The sequence below is a fragment of the Cyprinodon tularosa genome, unplaced genomic scaffold, assembly GCF_016077235.1.
Source record: "Cyprinodon tularosa strain WSP-4 unplaced genomic scaffold, ASM1607723v1 ctg262, whole genome shotgun sequence".
NCBI classification, from domain to species: domain Eukaryota; kingdom Metazoa; phylum Chordata; class Actinopteri; order Cyprinodontiformes; family Cyprinodontidae; genus Cyprinodon; species Cyprinodon tularosa.
In genome coordinates this window covers 719,811-740,443 of record NW_024038966.1, presented here as the reverse complement: position 1 = coordinate 740,443, position 20,633 = coordinate 719,811, and the positions used below count along the sequence as shown (strand labels likewise).

Genomic DNA, 20,633 nt, shown 5'->3' with positions numbered 1-20,633 from the left:
TATTTTATGCTTTTAGTATAATTACTGCTCTAAGTGGGTCGCTCTGTCAGCTAAATGTTTAAGTCTCTATTCTCCAGTTGACAATTAACCGATTACCAAGTAGTTCAGGAGTATTTTAAAAATCAACTAATCACAATTAATCTAATTAATTGTTTCAACCCTACAATAAAACATTATTACCACATTACCACTTTGAGCTTATTTCACAGTAGTGTGAAGGGATCTTATTTTGAAACTGATCCCTGATATTGCAGTAGTGTGAAGGGCTCTTATTTTGAAGTTGGTCCCTGATTTCGCAGTAGTGTGAAAGGCTCTTATTTTGAAGGTGGTCCCTGATTTCTCATTAATGTGAAAAGTTTTTATTTTGAAGGTGGTCTCTGGAACTCCTTGGCTGCTTGACGTTTATCACGTGACCCATTAGCCTATTTATTCTATCAGCCCCTGTGATCAGCCCAATCAGCCTGCACGCTTCTCCTCACTCTCAAACTAAAAGTTTCAGTGATTTTTGGAAACTTCCAGGAAAAATAAGGTATGTTTTTATGTATTAGTGCAACCTGGTTTTAGAAAGCTAACGCGATGTTTTAAAAATCCTTTTTGTAGTTCTCAAATATTAGTAGGTCCATGTTGGCTATTGATGGCAAGGAAAACATAAGAAATATTCTAGCAAACTGCTGCGTCATTGTGTTGCGTAACAAAGTAACTTTTTACTCCCATGTTGGAACAAGATTTGAACTTCTCTTGCGCTTCCGTTGATGCATTTGCTATAAAACACAGGGAGATTTGTTAAAAGTCTCCAATTTTGTGTTTTGCAGGCTCGTATTAATGATTTCCTCTTTATATGAACCTAATGGTCGCGGCAGGACAGTCCTCAAAGATCTTAACAGCAAACTTCTCAAAACTTTGTTCTTCTTTGTTTACCGTAAAAACTAAATCTCAACAAAGTGCGCAATGATTTTTTTTCTGCTGCTCCATTTGACCATGATGTTGAAACAGCTACTGACCGATTCGGTTCAAACTTTGAAAGTTCTTGTTGTTTAATCCCCACAGCAGTTTGATAAACATGTCTCTACAGAACATGATGAGTTGTCATTTATTTGTTGCCATGGGAACTGCTTTATAAGTTTCTTTCTCTCTCATGTTCCATTAATTTCCTTTTCTACTTCTATTCTTTATTATTCTGCTGTCAATTCCAGTTTATGTGGAGCAACTTACAAAAATGCAAAAACTATAGGCCCCCTTCTTCTCTAAAGCATTAAGAAAATAAGACGGATCACAGAAAGGTTAGTGCTATTTCATCAAACATTTGATATCTGTTGGACAGGGCAATAACTTTTCACCTTAATAGCACCACCTCTTTCCACTGGCTGTTAGAGATTCAGTCAGCCATTATAAAGAGAACAATTACCAACCAATCCATATGGTTTTATGGTTTATTTCATGTGTGAAATGTAAATAAATGCCCTTTTGTGCTCAGACAAAAGATGTCCTGTAGTCATCGGAGGACACCCTATATGTCTGTTTATGTTGATTGATGTAAGGTGTGGTGACAGGCTTCATCACGTTATAGAAGATAAGTTAAAGAAACAAGGTTAGTTAACAAGCACAGAGGTCAACCTGGTTTTAGAAAGCTAAAGTGATGTTTTAAAAATCCTGTTTGTAATTTTTAAACACAAGTAGGCCTATGTTGGCTATTGATGGCAAGAAAAACGTAAGAAATTGTCTGGAAAAATGCTTCGTCATTGTGTTGCGTAACAAATTAACTTGTTACTATAATTATTACAAAACATAACTACAATATATGAACTTATCTTGTGCTTCCATTGTGTCATTTATTATAAAACACAGGTTAATTTATTAAATCACCAATCCAATCTTGCGTTTTGCAGGATCAAACAAATGACTGCCTCTTTATATTAACCTATAGGTCACTGCCAGACAGTCCTCAAAGGTCTTAACAGTAAAGTACTCAAATATTCTTTTTTTTTTTTTTTTTTTTTTTTGTAAAAACTAAATCTGAACAAAGTATGCAATGATTTTTCTTTTTTTTTGTCTGCTGCTGCATTTTAGAATCAGAATTACTTTATTAATCCCTTGTGGGTTATTCTTTTCTTTCATTGCAACCATATACAGAAGAGAGAAAAATAAAATTGTAAGTACAATAGAGCACAAATTAAATACAGTATAATAAGAGAGAATAAAACAAGTAAAATTAGTAAAATTACATCCTTCCCATATAAACAGTGTAAAATAAGATAAAAGAATAAAATAAGGATCACATTATATAGAATCGACAGTATTTAGAATTTACAATGCTGCTTAGTACCAGATTACAATTATTGCACATGGCCGTGTTATTGCGCAAAGTGAAATAATGAAATAAATAAATATTAATGAATGAAATCAAATGACTGTCAGAGAGTTGAATTATACAGTTTGATGGCCAACGTCAGGAATGACTTCCTGTGGCGCTCTGTGCTGCAGCGTGATGAGATGCGTCTCTTACCCATTTGACCATGATGTTGAAACTGGTACTGACTGATTAGGTTCAAACTTTGAAAGTTATTTTTTTTTTTTTATCCCCACAGCATTTTCATAAACATGTCTCTACAAAACATGATCGACTGTCATTTATTTTTTGCAATGGGAACTTTCCTGTTCCATTATTTTCCTCTTCCACTTCCTTTCTTTATTATTCTGCTGTCAAGTCCAGCTTATGTGGATCAACTTGCAAAATTGTAAAAACAATGGGCCCCTCTTCGCTAAAGCATTAAAAAAAATAAGACGGATCACAGAAAGGTTAGAGCTATTTAATCAAACATTTGATATCTGTTGCACAGGACATTAACTTTTCACCTTAATAGCACCAACTCTTTCTGCAAAAGATGTCCTGTAGTCATCAGAGCACACCCAATATGTCTGTTTATGTTGATTGATGAAAGGTGTGTTGACAGACTTCATCACGTTATAGAAGATAAGTTAAACAAACAAGGTTAGTTAACGAGCACAGAGGTCAGGAAGATAGAATTAACTGGAAAAAAAGACATGTATATATATATATATATATATATATATATATATATATATTTTTTTTTTTTTCCTGGTCTTTATAATTACATTTCCTGTTCTTAAGGAAATTAGAGGTATGGTACGAAAACTCCAACAGTGACTCGAAATAAATACCTTCTTAATCTATTATTGTTCATTAATGCCAACACTTTATTTTATACACAAAAAGTTACAATAAGATATTTTAAAATGAAAGATATATGTAAGTCAGATATGAAGGGTCAGGGTTTAGTCATATTGGTTAGAATTAAGAGTCTATCACTTATCTTAAAGTGCTGCAGCTCCCAATATACATACTAAAGTCTGGCTAATGGTTCATAGCACTAGTTCCTGCTCACAGATGATAAGGCTATTAGATAAAAAGTTCATGATGTGCTGGAAAACTGGAATAAAAAGCTAGTGAAAGAATTATACGTGGTTTTAAAATACATTTAAAATGTATTTATCAATTAGAATCTCAGTTACATGTTCAATAAAGTATTTTTTAAAATGTCAATTATTGCATTAGAATTCAATTAAAAAATTTAAAAATGGACATTTTGGACTCTAGGCCCATTCCTTCTACCTTCATCTCCTTTTAAACAACTCTTTGGGGGGAAATCTATTTAAAATGACTCTATAATGTCTCCCCTTTCCCTACAAATATATTTGGCCTGACAAAATGGACAGGCCTCATGATCTGACCGTATCTGTGCGTGTTTCTAGATGGCGAATGAGGCCAAGCCGTGCCCCTGTGATATTGGTGATCGGTCTGATTACGGAGGGCTGGGCCAGGAGGTCCAGATCGAGCATGTGAAAGCATATATAGTTAAACCCTCCGCTGCATCGGACAAGGCTGTGATTGTCTTCCAGGATATTTTCGGATGGGAGCTCCCCAACACCAGATACATGGCTGACATGCTGGCTGCCAATGGATATATGTGTGTGAAATTATTTTATGTATATTAACCAATAAATGCTTTAGGATTGTTACAATCATTCGCTGTGATGTTTATTTCATGGTTTGTCCTATGCAGCGCCGTTTGTCCAGATTTCTTTGTCGGGAAGGAAGCTTGGAGTCCAACCAAAGACTGGTCCACTTTTCAGGACTGGCTTAAAGATAAAAAGCCAACAGAAATTAACAAGTAAGAAAACTTAAATTATTTATTCTTTTAACAAAATGCACAGAATCTGACAATGATTTCTGTCTCAGAGAGGTTGATGCTGTGCTGAAGTACCTGAAGGAGCAGTGTGGAGCCAAACGCATCGGAACTGTGGGTTTTTGCTGGGGAGGAGTTGCAACACATTATGTGGCCTTGCAATATCCAGAAATCAAAGCCGGAGTGTCCGTCTATGGTATTCTCTTTTTTTCAGCAGAATATGTACTGTTGCTTTTATTTAGTTGGATTTAGATGATTTTTGTGTTGTTTTGCAGGAATAGTTCGTGAAAGGGACGACAGGTATGCGCTGAAGAGCCCGACTCTCTTCATCTTTGCAGAAAGCGATAATGTCATCCCTCTAGACCAAGTAAGTACCACCGAAAACCTTTAAACTACAGTTTATCCTAAAAGTTATTGTTTATACAATAACTTGCAAAAATGTTAAAAACGCTTAAAATGTAAAATTCAGTAAATATAACTAGAATAGAGTGAAAAAGCAAGCTATTTTCATACATGTTTTTAAGCTGAGTGAAAAAGGCGTCTTTGCTCACCCCACTTCCATTTTTATAACCATGAATACACAGTTAAAAAATATTGCTTTTTTGAATCAGTTTATGCACAGATAATGGCGGGTTCGACTGCAGTGTATAACACTCGTACTTGAAACAACCGCATCCTCTGAATCGATACCACTTCTATATTGGAAAAAGATCACAGTATCAAAAACAATTAACCTAGCCCTGCACCCCTAAAAGGTTTAATGACCCCTAAAAGGATTTAAATAGGGCTGGGTATTTTCACCAAAGTCCTGAATCGATTTGATTTTGATTTATTCAGTTCTAAATCGATTCATTTCGATTCGATCTGTTTTTACAATAATGAAAGTGGTTCAACTGTGTTTCAAAATACTCATGTATTTTGTTTTTTTGTCCTGTCACATTCAACACAAAGTGCAAACTTGTAAATCAGACAGTTTAAACATGAGATGTGAACAGAACTGCCTCAAAAGTGCAAACTTGTTTGTGAAAAATGTAAAAAGTGAAGCCTCACTCGAGCAAGCAGACGTCACACAGCAGATATGCATGAGCTGCATTATTTTCATTGCACAAACCATATTTGCAGCGTTGTCTGTAACAACTACAGGGTGTTTTCTGGTCAGCCCCCATTTGTTAATGTCTTCAGTCAACCTATTGGCTATATTTGCAGCTGTCTGGCTTGAGGTAATCTTATAAGTGCATCTTTCCTGCTCATTTGAATGTGAACATCACGAGCGTCACTATAAAACTAATCGATCACATTCCCTAGACATCGATTTTGCAAAAATGTAAAGGAATCGATTCAAAATTGATTAAATCAAACTTTTTACCCAGCCCTAGATTTAAGGGTCATTAATTCAGCATATTTTGTACAATTCATCTAACGAACTCTTCACTGCAGGCTACACGGTGGAAGTTTGTGGCTCTCTCTTGCAGCAAGGTCTTGGGTTTGATTCCCAGTTTAGGGTCTTTCTGCATGGAGATTGCATGTTCTCTCCGTGCATGCGTGGGCTTTCTCCCAGTCACAAACATAACTGTTAGGTTAATTTGCGACTAAGTTGTCCACAGAGGTGAGGGTATGCATGGTAGTATATCTTTGTGATGGACTGGCAACCTGTCCAGGGTGTACCCTGGTTTTGTTTATAGATTAAATGCCTTAGATGAGCACCAGCCCCACCGTGATCCCGACAGATGAAGAGAATTGGATTTTTGACCGTTTGCTCAACATCTTGAAACCAACCAGAGACAACAGCTTTGACATGTTTTTATTAAGCGCTTCTAAGTATACTCCCTTTATCCCTACATATTAGTCTGTATGCATTATGGTCATGAATCAATGGTTTAAGGCAGCGGTCCCCAACCACCGGGCCACGGACCGGTACCGGGCCGCACAGAAAAGTGTATATAAATTTATATATATAATTTATCGACGATCAGAGTATGAGTGATTTATTTTGAAAAATATAAAAAAATTGCGGTATTCTCTCCCAATTACATCAATCGGTGCATCTGTGCTTCTTGGCACAGGTTCATTCAGGTCAAGACGCATCCTATCTATAACATCCTATCTTTGTGAAGCAGGATTTTCTGTGGTTACAGTGACCAAAACAAAGCTTCAGAGCAGACTGGACATCAGGAGCACACTTCGTCTGTCATTCTCTCCGATTACGCCTAGATGGGACCGGCTTGTTGTTTTATTTTTATGCTGTTTGTATTTGATTTTATGCCAGTCGTATCATTTTACTTGATCGTATTCTCCCCCCCCAACCGGTCCGTGAAAATATTGTCTGACATAAAGCGGTCCGTGGTGCAAAAAAGGTTGGGGACCGCTGGTTTAAGGAGTATCATAAAAAAGAAAAAAAAAAAAACTAAACTGGTTTCCACAAAGGTCATTTGTTTGGATTTCCATAATTTCAATTGATTTACAACCAGCTTTAAGCTGGTTGGCTGCTGTTTAAATATTGTCTGACATAAAGCGGTCCGTGGTGCAAAAAAGGTTGGGGACCGCTGGTTTAAGGAGTATCATAAAAAAGAAAAAAAAAAAAACTAAACTGGTTTCCACAAAGGTCATTTGTTTGGATTTCCATAATTTCAATTGATTTACAACCAGCTTTAAGCTGGTTGGCTGCTGTTTATATTTGCACTTATAAATGAACTGCTTTGTGTTGCTTTCTCTTTAAATACATTATATTGTTCAAGTGTGACACATTTCACCCTTCAGGTGAGCTCCCTGGAAGCTAAACTGAAGGAGAAATGCACAGTGGACTACCAGGTGAAAATATTTCCTGGGCAGACTCATGGTTTTGTCCACCGCAAGAGAGAGGACATCAACCCTGCTGATAAGCCCCAGATCGAGGAGGCGAGGAAGGATATGCTCAACTGGCTGAATAAGTACATCTGAAAAACATGTAAACGAAGAAAAATCTATATTTTACTTGAAAGCTATAATCGGAATCACATCAGTAGCTGTGTGTCTGGGTTGATTTTACTTTTGTATTTTCTTAATGTCTGGGTAATGAAGTCTGTCTGAATGAAATAGAGAAACACTTCTAAACAGAACAAATGTATCCTAACATTTTATACCAGAAAATGTAAATGTACAAACATGAATACAAATAAAAGTGAAACACACATTTCAGCAGATTAACGTTTTATTGGTGCCTGTGTAACGAATAAAGCTTGAACATTTTGTATCAAACGATAAATAGCGATACCAACTATGATGTGGACATGGAGCTGGAGGAAGTGCCTAAGACCTCTGAAACGCCTCCTGCAGAGCAAACTACATCTGCTTAACTTCAGTCTTCACTCTCTCCCGGGTTTCGGATGTCGTCTATCTTAAGGATCATTTTAACCACCTGCGTAGCCAAAAGGATCTGCTGCTTCTTGCCAATCAAGGTTTCAATCACATGTTGCTGCTTCATGTCTGTCCAGGAGGAAAAAAGCCAATTAAACATTGAATAAATGCAGCTCTGTTTGTAAAAGAAAGAAGTCTCCTTACCGTTGGTGTTTTTGTGTAAACAGTCGATGCCAAGGAACGGGTTGTTTTCCTTGACTTGTCTGGCTCGGACTTCAGCCATAGTCTGAATGGGGCTCAGTCCGCTGTTTTCAGCCAGTGCCATCGGAATGACCTCTAGAGCATCAGCGAACGACCTCATGGCATATTGCTCCAAGGATGGACACTGCCCAGGAAAAACACACATTGATCAAGAGGTGTAAGCCCTTAAATGGTGCTGAATCCATCTCTAAGTCCTACCTTATCTGCAGCCTGGTTCACAGCGAGGGCACATGCGATTTCTGATGCTCCGCCTCCATACACAACACGGTTGTCTCTGACCAAATTGCGAATTACACACAGAGCATCATGAAGGGCACGCTTGGCCTCCTCGATGATCTAAGAACAATCAATTTATGAATCAGTTAATAAAATACACACGCACCAATAAGTCCGTATTTAACACTGTGAGGAATCGTAGCTGCTCACCATTTTGTTGCCACCACGGATGAAAATGGTTACGGCCCTGGTGTTTTTGCATTCTGTGATCACCAGCATATGGTCCTTGGTTGTTCCGAAGGAGATCTCCTTAACCAAGCCGGCGGCACCGAGTTTCTCCGGTGTCAGCTCACAGAACCTCGGCACGATCCTCCCCCCAGTGGCTATCGCTATCAACTACAGGGAAAACATACCAGAACACTCAGGAACAGAACAGTATATAAAACAATACACTTAATTATTTACTGGTTGATCAAATTGTTTAAGGAAAAATTCAGCGTTAATGACTTTAGCACATTTAAACCATTTCTTACTTCAATCTCTGGCCCCCCGACCCAGCGCACAGCAGGCAGCTCGTTTTGCAGCAGAAGGTGGTTCGCCTCATCATCAAAGCCCCACTGGCAGATGGCCAAGTTAGCACCGGTGCTTTTCACCTAAAATCAAACACAAAAAGGTTTCTTAAAATAGCAAGATAATTAGCTCCTGCAGCAACAGCATTCATTTTCGGTACCTACCTGCTTGATCATCTCCTCAAACTTCTCTTTCTCATATTTCTGAAGGGCTTTGTAGTCTTCAACTGAGGTGACATCCAACTTATGCTTGGTCTTGGGCTTCGGGGGCTCAAATGGGCAGGTTAGAATCGCAATTTTAGCATCCTTTAAAGTCTGAATAAAAGATAAAGTAGAGTCATTAGTCCCATTATAACATAGATATAATACGCACATTTATTTGTCCCTGATCCTGTTTAATTTATTCCTTATATGACTTAAAATATTTGTCACTTTCCAAATTAGGGATCAGAAGCAGATATTTAATAGATTTAGAAAGACCCACTTCTCCCACGATCTTTCTTATGTACTCATTCATACCTTGGGCATCTGAGGGTGGCTGAACTCCTTGTCGACTACAACCCCTTTGATGAGCTGTGTGTCCTCCAGCTTTCCTCCTACTTTCCCCTCCACCTTGATGAGCTCAAAGTCAACATCCTTTCTCTCCATGTCGGCCACAGTGAGGATGGCATTCACTGCGATCTCTGCCATCTGTCTGTGGCACCGGTTAATTCTAGAAATAAAACATACATTTAAAAACCAAGCAGGCATAACCATTGAGCTCTGTGGCTAATGGGCAATTTCAAAGTCTTTGTTCAAAGGAAATAATGTTCTCAACTACCAATCGATTCATGAAACAGAATATTCTGCTTAGAAAAAAAACATAAATTTGAATGAAATACCCAAGCACCGAATGACTTACACTTTTGATCCCAGCGTTGTCATGGCAGTTTGGATGAGAGGTTCAGTGTTGTTGGGGTCACAGGGGAAACTTTCAGCCATCTTGTCCAGCGTCTCTATGGCTATACGTGCGGCTTGGTCATAGCCATCGGAAATCCTGATGGGGTGGATTCCTCGGTCCAGCAGCAGCTCTGCTTCCTCCAGCAGTGCTCCAGCAAGCACTAAGAAGGCAAAGATAAAAATGAGCAGATTGTCAGAATCTAAAGCTGCATTTGAGCAAGGAGTTAAGTTTTAGAGATGGTAAGGCGTTTATATGGAACATAACAGAACAGCTGTGGTTAGTCATCAAGATCTGTTCATTTCAGTATCAATAGTTTACAAACATTAAAGTGTGGACATAGCTATTTAAATTTCTTAACCTTAAAAAAACAACCATCTGTCTGAAGAACCCTTTGGATGCAATCTATAGAGGCTCTGTGTTCACTGCTTCAATGAAGGATTCTATAAGCTTTGGAAAGTTCCAGAGAGCCAAGAGGGGTCTTCATTTTTGCAGGTAAGCTGACAAACTGAGCAGTCAGAACATTCTCGCCAAGCTGCACTCAATGAGATTTGACTTCAAGTGATATAGTACAGATGTTGGGACAGCAAACTGTATTGATTTTGCTTCTTATTTAGGCACATTTAATGGCTAAGCCATAATGTGGCTACAGTTTTCAAAACAACCTGTTTAGGGTCTTATTTTCTGCACGCCCTTCTCTCTCTGTTGTTCTTCATATCGAGTTACAAATAAAGGCAACCAGCACTACAGGACAGAAAACATTGAAGAGCTAAATAGTTACCGACTGCTGAATGTTTTGTAAAATGGGCTATTGTATTGTATTATATATATCTATTTTTTTACTATTTTTTCAAGGCTGCACTTTTAAAAAGATGAAATTGTCCAGAGAGCTGTTCCAAACGAAATTTCCTTCTGTTTTACAATTGGGAAAACAAAATGACAAGTAACATCTGTCTAAGTCTTAATCTGTACATTAAGTAAATTAGAGACCTTATTATTCCTATTATAAAACGAAGGATTTACTAGAGGCAGGTGAATCTTCCTACCCAGTTGTAATGCACACCATTTGTACTAAGGTCACTACCTCTTAATTTCTTTTTCAGTTCACACATATTTGACTAACAAGAGCTCCTATATTATCACAATAAGAATTTAATCGACTTTTTATCTTGCCAAAAAAAAAGAAAAGTAAAAAAATAGCCATACCTAAAGTCTTTATGTGTAAAGCTACTAGTTTCCAATACTTTCAGCAGAATGCATCCAGAGGTACATTCACAGATCAGCACCTACTAACGTACCAACAACTCCGGTGGTCCCGTCACCAATCTCATCATCTTGGGACTTGGACAGCTCCACCATAAGTTTGGCGATCTGGTGGTCCACATCCATCATGCTGAGAATAGTGGCTCCATCGTTAGTGACAGTCACTTCTCCATCCTTATCAACCATCATTTTGTCCAGACCTAATAAACACACAATATTTAAGTACCTTAGTAAAATAATAAATAACAGCGGTTTAGACAACTATTAGGGGAGTGGAGGCCTAGTGGTTAGGGCATAGAAATTGGAAGAGGTTCTGAGTTCAAGCCGCACTCCCACAGACTGCCACTCTGGGTCCCTGAGCAAGACCCTTAACCCCACACTGCTCCCCAAGGGGATGGGTTAAATGCACAGTAAAGTTATCCAATGTGAGATTAATAAAGTTCAATTAATACTATTATCATTACGTACCATTAGGTCCCAAGGATGTTTTCAGCGTTGAAGCGACTGCTTTCCCTGCCATGATGTGAGACTGTAAAACACAACATTTAAAAATTATTCATTATTATTTCTCAACAGTTAAGATATTCTCATATGTATTGGTATTTGAGCTGATTAGCATCACCACTGACCATGGTGTGCAGGACTCTCTATGTAAGGAAACACCCCCTGTCTGAGCGCTACCCAAGGAGCACATGGGCCCTAATGTTAGCATGACTGCTTACACATCTGACAGCTGCTTCACCGACGATTAATAACATTCAGACTGTTTTCACAACTCCCGAATGCAGACGAGGGATGCCTTTTTAATACGATTATTTCGCGCGTAACCCAAATACAAAGGAACCATGAAATGTACTGCTTTTAATCGAAATGCTAACTTTTTGCTAGCTAGCCCATTGTACCTTCAATGCGTCAATGCCCGTTAGCCGAGTCTTCTTGTCCTGGTCCTTAATGATGATGAAGGGCCTGCCATATTCATCAAATGCCAATGTGCCCAGAGTGGACATCTTGACTGTAGATTTAAGAGTCTCGACAGGTGCTCAGTACTTAGAAACGCGAGTTTTAACGATGTTGATCTAGAGTGCTGCTGAGCTGCAAGTCGCACGGATCTGCCGGCGACTTCTGGAAGGCTCCACGGGCGGGGAGGGCGGAACCAAATACCCAGAAATCTGGGTACTAAATGCTCAGAAACTATTTTTTAGAGGGAGATCCACTCTGATTTTTAAAGCGTGAGCCTATAAGATTTATAAAAAAATAAACCAAGATCACCATGAAGGCTATTTAGAAGAATATTAATAAAACAATATTTTGTGTGCAACGTGGTTTATTCCAGTCACGTTGAATCTCGCCGTAACTACTCTCATCTCGCGGGAGTTCAGAAAAAATACTGTTCATGCAGTGGGGAGACAAGGCGAATTAGTAAAGGACAGCTGAAAAGGTAAATCATACTAATAGGAGGTTAATGCAGACTATTTTTTACGAGTTATATTGAATGGCATGTGGTACCAAAATTAACACTTAATTCAGATGGACGGATCCAACTAAAAGCAAGGATTATACGGTCCTTTAAGGTTCAGATTAAGTTTGGTTTATTTTTTCATCACTTAACTCAAACTTTGTTTCATGTTTATGTGATTTGTTTTAGCAGAAAGTTTTAAAACACAGAACTCCTGTTTTCACGTGAGCTAACTTCTTCTTCTTCTTGAATTTATTGGCGGTTGACAACAAACATTTAGTAGCATTACCGCCACTTACTGGTATGGAGTGTGGTCCGTGATGGACTCACGTGAGCTAACTGCAGCCATCGTGAATGTTTGACGTAACTTCCGCCAAATGCTTTCATTATTATGGTTCCGGTCCGATTAGGGAGGCTTTTTCTAACCAGGAAGGTGTTTCTGTACTCGTCTGTCTGTTATTTATCCAAGTATGTTGGTAAGGGAATCAATACGATCTACATTTCTTAAGCTGAGTTGATGGTCTGACTTGTAATCATTGTTAATCCATCCAGTTGTGTTTATTCAGACATCCCAAGCTCCAAAAACTGATTTCAGGGAGATGCTGAAGACATAATACTTAAAAGAAATTCTAATGATGATATGCGCTGGAACAGACATGGTTACTGATAGGTCCTTGAGATCTATTTCATTCTTTTTCTTTAAAAATTCTGTTTTACTAATTATTCAAAAATAATTAGGTGATAGCTTCAGTGGTATTGAGATAGGATCACAGTTTTCATCTGCTAAATGTTTTTTTTCCACAAATAAAAAAGAATGCTTTAATTTTTACAGATGAATTTAACAGTTTTTCTTTTGTTCTTATTCAAATTTTATAGTAAACGGTAGTTTTAACTTCAATTAAGTCAAAAATATGTAAATTATAACTGTCTATTGGCCTCATAAGAAATAGAATTTCTATTGAACCTAATTGAAAAGAAATTTCACTTCATGCAGCTCTTTTAATATATTTGAATCTCTTGCCCTCTTTTTTATTTCATGCTTTTCTGGGCCCCCATGAAAACATGCTGCCCCCCTCCTGGCCACCTGGTACAGTTAGTCTAGATCCACCACTGTTCCTCACCTTTACTAAACTTGGATATACTTTAGTATATTCTGCTGTAAAATTAGTCCTACATTTTCATTTTTTACTCCAGCATTCAACCTCTGCCGTTTCACAGGATGCTCAGCTTTGAGTGGTAACTAGGTGACTGCCAAAGAGTAACCCAGAGAAACTTATCGGACTGATCCAATCAGCTCTGATCAACCAGTCGCCTGGAACGCTGGTTGAACAGAGCATCGCTTTGGACAGATACGCTGCACAGGTTTCACAAGTAACCTCCTCCCCACACCCCACTCTCTCTTATTGTCGGCGCAATCGCAGTGGTTCTTATCTACACATGATGCATGAATTATTGTACTACCTGCTCGCTCTCACTCGCATTAAATAAACACCACCTCGCAAAGTCTAAAATCCGGGATAATTTATCCGACCCGTAGGCTTCCGTGAACAACTATCAATATCAGGGAGATTCCCGGAACTTCCGGGAGACTTGGGATGTCTGGTTTATTTAGTTTCACTCGGTGTCATGATTGAGTCTTACTGAAAATCTGCCCTTTTCGCAAGAATTTAAATTAAAACATGCAGCTTATGTTTAAGGTAAACAACTAATGTTGCTCTTTCAAGGTATTAGCTATTACTGCCATGCTACGTCATATTATGACAACTGTTTTATCTTTATTACTTTGTAACCTGTGTTATGTTTTTCTTAAATTGCTAAATGGTCTTGGAGCTGAGTGTATTTTAAAATCTCATATAGGACACAAACTTTATCCCATCTTAGGCCCTTTAACCTTATATAAGGCCAGAGGTGTAAATCCTACCCATCATGGCGATTCGATTCGGTAGCAATTTCCTGACCCAACGATTCGATTACTTTTGATACCCAAGTATACACCACGATACGATTTGATTCATTGGTTAATTATAATTTTTTTTTACCTTACAGGCTAGACAATGTTTCAAATTTGAAATAAATCAAAGAAAGCTGTAATATCGTTATGCATTTTTTTTTAGAAACAACAGCAAATAACAGACGTAGCAAAGTTTGCTCCACCTAGGCCTGTGAAAACCTCATTCACTGAAAAATAATAATGCCTCTGTGTTATACAGTCTGAAAGGCCTTGCATAAAAAAATACTGCAAGCGGAAAGAGCGTAATGGCTAAAGGAAGCGAGGTAGGAGGGTAAAATAGGTTTAGCGCCACCGCAGCACGGGAGTCAGAATAACGTCCAGAAGCAAATGATTAAAAAAGACCGGAGGTAAAAAAACAAAACAAAAAAAACATGAATCGATACTCTTGCGAACGTGTCGATGCATCAGATCGTCGGCTGTTGGATCGATGCATCGATACAAAACGATTATTATTTGCACCCCTATATAAGTCCGTGGTTTTAGGACCAGGACTGTACAAGAGGTAACTTCATTTGAGCTCTTTGGTCTTCAGTTGTGGAACCAGCATCCTCATAAACAGCCTAAATATGTAGAGGCGTCTCTAAACAGACTTCCACAGTGTAGTTTATAGTTGTAAAGTAAAGATACGTGATTTTCAACTTATTATGTTTTGTTTTCACAAATAAAAATTAGGCATTGTGCTGCTAGGCTTTTGTATTCATTTGCCTAAGCCAGTACATTGTAGAAGCACCAGTTCACTGCAGGTATAGATGCTGATCATGTGGGACATGTTGCTGTCAGCTGTAGAGAAAGGCAGTTTGCAGCTTTTTCTTAGCATTTTCCTTCAACTACTCAGTTTATTTGAACGTAAAGCATCTTTAGACACCAATGCTTTTCAGCTGGTTTCAAGTCTGGACTGTGGCTACTGCAGTTCAAGCTTAAGTAGGGATGATTAAAGGTATATTGGAGGATGTTCTTTTTCTGTGTGGATCATCAACATAAGTGCTCCTCCAAATTGTCATTCGTTCTGGTGATATGTTTACGTACTCAGTGGTAAGTCTCGCATAGCAGAAAAATTGCAAATCGTCTATTGGAAAGTAAGCTTGTAAGAGCGATGCAAACAGCATATTTTAAACAGAGCGTGCACAAGGAGAAATAAGCTTGTGCACGCTCTTGCACCTTTTTAATAGGTGTTTTGCCTCGGGAGCGATTACAGGGTTGTGCATATGCGGGTCTTTTAAAAACTTTGCGGAAATCCTCAGCTTTACTTTTAAGGATGCAGTTTCTTTCTACATCCTCCTAGATGTTAAACCTCCTCTCCAGTCTGACCTTTTCTTTGCAGCATTTAAATGGGTTTCACAAGAGAGGTTCAAAGCTTAGTATTTGACTTCTAAAAATGTCCCATCTGGGCCTCTGTCTTCATGATTTTCTCATATTTTTTCTAACAAACCAAGGATCCTTTTACACTTTTGAATTGTAAAGGCATCTGCTCGTACATGGTAAGGGTAGAATGAAAATGCATGCCACACTAGTCAGCTTTTTTTTTTAATTATCACTCCCACTTTCCATTATGTACTACTTTATGTTGGTCTATCACATTGAAATGTAGTAGTTACGTTTTATGTCATTTTAATGGCTTCCTCTTAAGTGATTATTTCTTTTTTCTCTTTTCTTTAAAATATTTTAATTGCCAATTGTAAGATGAATTCCCTGTTTATACGTACACTTCTTCTGATATTTAGCTTTTTAAGTAAAATTTATGGTGAGTTAGTGAGGTTTTCTGCACAAAGGGGAGTGGTGTCCTAGTGGTTAGAGCAGTGCGCTTGTGCTCTGAGAAGGTTGCAAGTACCCGTTTCGATCCGCACAGCCTTCACACTGGGTCCCTGAGTAAGACCCTTAACCCCACACTGCTCATCAGGCGCCGCACAATGGCAGCCCACTGCTTCCCAAGGGGATGGGTTAAATGCGAGGTGAATTTCTCCACTGTGATCAATAAAGTTCAATTACTATTACGGTAAGCTAAAACAGAAACACATCTCTGACAAACAGGTGTTGATTCTTGTTTCCTTTAAGTGCTTATTTTGACAATGTTGTGTAAATCTTTATTGACAAGCTAACTAGTCAAAACCATGCAGTAAACCTGGCTGTTGGGAATTCATTTACCGTATTTTCACGACCATAAGGCGCACCGGACTAAAAGGCGCACTCTCAGTTATGTGTCCCATTTCTGTATTTAACACACACATAAGGCGCACCGGACTATAGGGCGCGTTTTTTATATACAGGTGCATGTCCTCTACTACCTTTAAATACCTCTACTGCGTATTTAAAAATACAGCGGGGGCAAAACTGAGTATGACTGTGCTTTATTCATGTATTTATTACAAAGTATTAATCAAACCTGGCAGCTGGCCGTGAGACAGATGACACAGCGCTGTGGTCACTCCTAAATTAACTTAAAATCCTGAAACCTGCCGACAGAATATGTTCGCTTTTATTACCGGTATCCTGGTGCCTGCAGCTAAAATTATTTAGATGAAAAACACCTGCCAGCAGCCGCGGTGAGGCTGCTGTTGAAGGGATTTACTGTCGGTGCACCGCTGGTATGTGGGGGTCTGAGCGCCTCCGACAGAAATAGATAATCTGGATGAACTGACTGCAATTATTAAGTTTTCAGGTGGACTTTCTCACTTAAAAACATATTAAAACTACTTTATTCCCACTGATCACATCAAATATAGCTGCAAGATTTAGATTATTTAGATAAAAAAACACCTGCCAGCCACCGCGCTGAAGAGGAGGAGGAGACCAGAGGCTGCTGTTGAATTAAGTTTTCAGGTAGAAAAATAGAGCGGGAGCAAACCTGAGTATGATTGTGCTTTATTCATGTATTTATTACAAAGTATTAATCAAACCCATCAAAGTCATCATCCTCTGTTATCCTCAGCATTCCTCTGAATTAAACAGCTGCGCTAAATCAGACATGCCAGTTTCCCCTTCTGCGCTGTCAGTCACTTTCCGTGCAGCGCAGCTCCTCAGAAATAATGCCGGCTTTTGCGAAAGCTTGAACAACAGTTCCAGCAGACACAGTCCATCTACAATCCGCAAACGGTGGCGTAACTTGCCCGGCGCTGCCTTCCATTTATCATGAAACTGTGGTCTCAGTCTGTCATCCATCGCTCCCACGCCGCTCGCAGCCTTACTTTGAACGGCCGCTTCACACCGATGTCGAGCGGTGGAAGTTCCTTTGTCAGACCCCCGGGATAACGGCGAGCACAGCGTTCATTTGATTCATCTTTTTTTCACATCGGCTGTGAGATGGGCACGCAGCGATGGTGATGCGTGGAAAAAAGCACCTAGTCTTCTCACATACACCTGCCTCAGCCACGCATCCACCCAGCCTTTTCATTGTCTGTCTCGCTGTCAGCTCCCAGATCAGCTTCTCTGATTGGTTGATGCGGCGCGTCCAGCAGCAAAACTTTAAATTTTTCCATCTGAGCTGCAGCAGCGCGTTGGCGGCGCTTCAGATGCTTAAACGCTCCCGACGTGCTGCACCAAAACGCGCTGCGGGACTTTTTGCTGCACCTATACGCGCGTCAACCATTGACTTTGCATGTAAACTCGCTGCTTCTGCTGCACCTGCTGGGTCCGGTTCACACCAATGTCGAGCGGTTGAACAGCGAGCACAGCGTTAATTTGTTTCCCCATGTTTTTCACATCAGCTGTGAGATGGGCACGCATGGAGTTACATATTAACAGCGATGGTGAGGGGTGGAAAAAAAACAGCTGGTCTCCTTACATTCAGCCACTCTTTCATCATCTCCTCAATGAGGTGGTCTCAAAAGTCGCAGTTACAACACACATAGGGCGCACCGCACCATAGGGCGCACCGCACATTTTGAGGGAAAAAAAAGACGTTTAAGTGCGCCTTATAGTCGTGAAAATACGGTAATGTGTTTATATGCATGTTTCCTTTTCCTTTCTTTTCTAGCATGCCTTCTGAGGAGAAACCTCGTTTTGTCGTGTTGTATGGGTCTCAGAAGGGTCAGGCTCAGTCCATAGCCGAGGGCATTGCTGAGGAGGCTGAAGAGCACGGGCTGGTTGCTGATCTGTGCTGCCTGAACCAGAGTGAGAAGGTACGAGCTAATACTCTGTGCTCTACTGCATGATTCTCTGCAAACAAGAAGAATTTAAGGAGGTAATGAAATCCCACAAACAGTTAGACATTTTACAGTATGTCTGGTTTCAGTACAATTTGGACAAGGAGAGAGCCCCAGTGGTATTTGTTGTGTCCACCACTGGAGATGGGGACCCTCCAGACAATGCCCTCCAGTTTGTGAAGCGCATCAAGAAGAGGACCCTCTCCCCTGACCACTATAAACACCTTTTATATACTCTTTTAGGTAATAATAAAGCCACTCTTCATAGTTTTGCAATGATTGACACAGCTTTCTGTAGTTTTTCTGGAGCATCATCAGTTGGTCTCTGTTTTTCTCAGCTTTAGGAGACACAAATTATGCAAATTTCTGCAACTGTGGCAAGACAATCGAACGTCGTCTTCAGGAACTGGGAGCCAAACAGTTTTATCAGACGGGGTACGCTGATGACGGCGTAGGGTATGTAGGAGTCCAGCTTTGATAACTTGTCTCTTCTTTATGCTGCCGTTGATTGATAATCCCCCCTGATTTTTTTCCTCTAAGGTTGGAGCTGGTTATTGACCCTTGGCTTGAAGGACTGTGGAAAGCTATTAAAGGAGCCTTATCAAATATGGCTTTTGACGGGACGACTCAGCTAAAGGAGAATGTAGAGGATTCTGCTAAAGACATCCCGGACTCGTCCCCATTGGACGTCCAGTTAAAGCGCCTGAGCATTACTGATAAACAGAAGTCTGAGCTGGACTCACATGCTTCTCCGTTGAAGATTGCTGATGTTAGGCCAGCTTCTACCGGGAGCACTGGTTTACCATCCGAATCTACCTCATCTGCCCCGCATGTTTCCCTGGTAGCCTCACTGCAGCGCTCTGTGCCGCCGCTCTCTGAGTCCTCTCTGAATGTTCCTGCTCTACCTTCACCGTTCTTACAGGTTACGTTTCAGGAGGCGGATGTTGTGGAACAGGTGAAGGCTTTTTAAAAGACGAAAAGACAAGAATGTTTGATGTAGTTCACTCTTCATCCAATAAATATCTTTGTTTCCAGACTTTTGAACCATTGCACAGGGAGACTCTTCATCAGGTGCCGATCTCCAAGGCGGTTCAGCTGAGCAAAGGAGATTCAGTGAAGACGGCCATTTTGCTGGAACTGGACATTTCTGTAAGCATCTTTATATGCTAAGCATAGAGTTCTGTCAAGGCGCAGAACAGGGTACCCAGTATTCAAGGCAAGACAGACAGTCGGATAATTCAAAGCATTTATTAAGAAACGTCGGATCTGCAGTTACAGCAAGGACGTCTAAGGCAGGAACCTCTGTAGGAGGAAAAGTCAGGTTAGTGACCATGTTAATCTGACGGAGGATGATTACGAACATGTGAGTCACTAACCTGGTTTTATAGCTTAGTCCGGGCCAGAGAATGAGGTTTAGTCCAATAAGAAGGGGTGGGCGCTGCTCATAGAGTCCCAGACACTGTAGTACGAGAGGACGTGAAACAAGCAAAAGATCAGATCCAAAGGAAGCCGGATAACCTAGAAAGCAAAGCCAAAGCCGGTGTCGAAGAGGTTCACAGGAGTCTGAGCCAGAAGATCAGAGATCCAAAGAGTCACCAAAGGGAAATTCAGGTCAATGTCAGGAAACAGATCCAGGTTCAGTCAACAGGCAGAATCCAACAATTCAATTTTCAATTCAATTCAGTTTATTTATATAGCGCCAAATTCACAACACATGTCATCTCAAGGCACTTTACAGTTCAACCAGATCATACAGTCAAATTGATACAAAGTTTTCTATCTAAGGAAAACCAGTTGATTGCATTGACTCATTGACTCAAATACAATCCCCCACACTAAGCATGCTTGTAGCGACAGTGGAGAGGAAAAACTCCCTTTTAACAGGAAGAAACCTCCAGCAGAACCAGGCTCAGTGTGAGCGGCCATCTGCCGAGGCCGACTGGGGTTCAAGGAGACAGAAGCAGAGATACAAAAAGCAGCTGTAAAAGGCGGCCCCGTCCAGGAAACACACAGCCAGGCAGACGAGCTCCAAGGCAGCTCCCATGCCAGAGGACGAAGAGAGCACATCCACTCAGTCACGGTCAGAGAAACAGGACCACACTGGAAAACAGGCCGATCTCCAACATCTATTAACAAGGGTGTTGATAGAAGCAGCACAGCTGATGTTTTTTTCCAGGATGACGTCACAGCCAAACAGGAGCAGACGAGGCAAAGCTACTCTGAGGAAAAGCAGAGAGAGCAGA

At 40.0% G+C, this 20,633-nt stretch overlaps 3 protein-coding genes across 5 annotated transcripts in view; 2 read left to right on the top strand and 1 right to left on the bottom strand.

The window, feature by feature from the left end:
* The first annotated feature begins 405 nt into the window (after nucleotides 1–405).
* cmbl (carboxymethylenebutenolidase homolog (Pseudomonas)) lies at nucleotides 406–7,384 on the top strand. Its single transcript, XM_038289051.1, has 6 exons — nucleotides 406–529; nucleotides 3,772–3,986; nucleotides 4,083–4,190; nucleotides 4,259–4,401; nucleotides 4,481–4,572; nucleotides 6,963–7,384. Exons 2-6 carry the CDS (start codon nucleotides 3,772–3,774, stop codon nucleotides 7,140–7,142), a joined length of 738 nt encoding a protein of 245 aa, XP_038144979.1. The 5' UTR covers nucleotides 406–529; the 3' UTR covers nucleotides 7,143–7,384.
* cct5 (chaperonin containing TCP1, subunit 5 (epsilon)) lies at nucleotides 7,375–11,926 on the bottom strand. Its single transcript, XM_038289049.1, has 11 exons — nucleotides 11,687–11,926; nucleotides 11,253–11,313; nucleotides 10,820–10,984; nucleotides 9,486–9,684; nucleotides 9,104–9,296; nucleotides 8,750–8,899; nucleotides 8,549–8,668; nucleotides 8,226–8,411; nucleotides 7,998–8,135; nucleotides 7,743–7,923; nucleotides 7,375–7,667 (listed from the first exon to the last, which is right to left on the bottom strand). Exons 1-11 carry the CDS (start codon nucleotides 11,789–11,791, stop codon nucleotides 7,540–7,542), a joined length of 1,626 nt encoding a protein of 541 aa, XP_038144977.1. The 5' UTR covers nucleotides 11,792–11,926; the 3' UTR covers nucleotides 7,375–7,539.
* A 146-nt stretch (nucleotides 11,927–12,072) lies between these two features.
* mtrr (5-methyltetrahydrofolate-homocysteine methyltransferase reductase) overlaps nucleotides 12,073–20,633 on the top strand; it is a 56,596-nt gene continuing 48,035 nt past the window's right edge. The window contains exons 1-6 of one of the 3 annotated variants that reach the window (XM_038289048.1): nucleotides 12,073–12,222; nucleotides 18,222–18,366; nucleotides 18,480–18,633; nucleotides 18,729–18,846; nucleotides 18,931–19,345; nucleotides 19,426–19,539. In XM_038289048.1, the coding sequence (XP_038144976.1) occupies nucleotides 18,223–18,366; nucleotides 18,480–18,633; nucleotides 18,729–18,846; nucleotides 18,931–19,345; nucleotides 19,426–19,539 (945 nt within the window). In that variant the 5' untranslated portion in view covers nucleotides 12,073–12,222; nucleotide 18,222. Of the gene's footprint in view, nucleotides 12,223–12,587; nucleotides 12,717–18,221; nucleotides 18,367–18,479; nucleotides 18,634–18,728; nucleotides 18,847–18,930; nucleotides 19,346–19,425; nucleotides 19,540–20,633 lie in introns of those variants that run through there. The other 2 variants (XM_038289046.1, XM_038289047.1) reach the window with 2 other exon arrangements.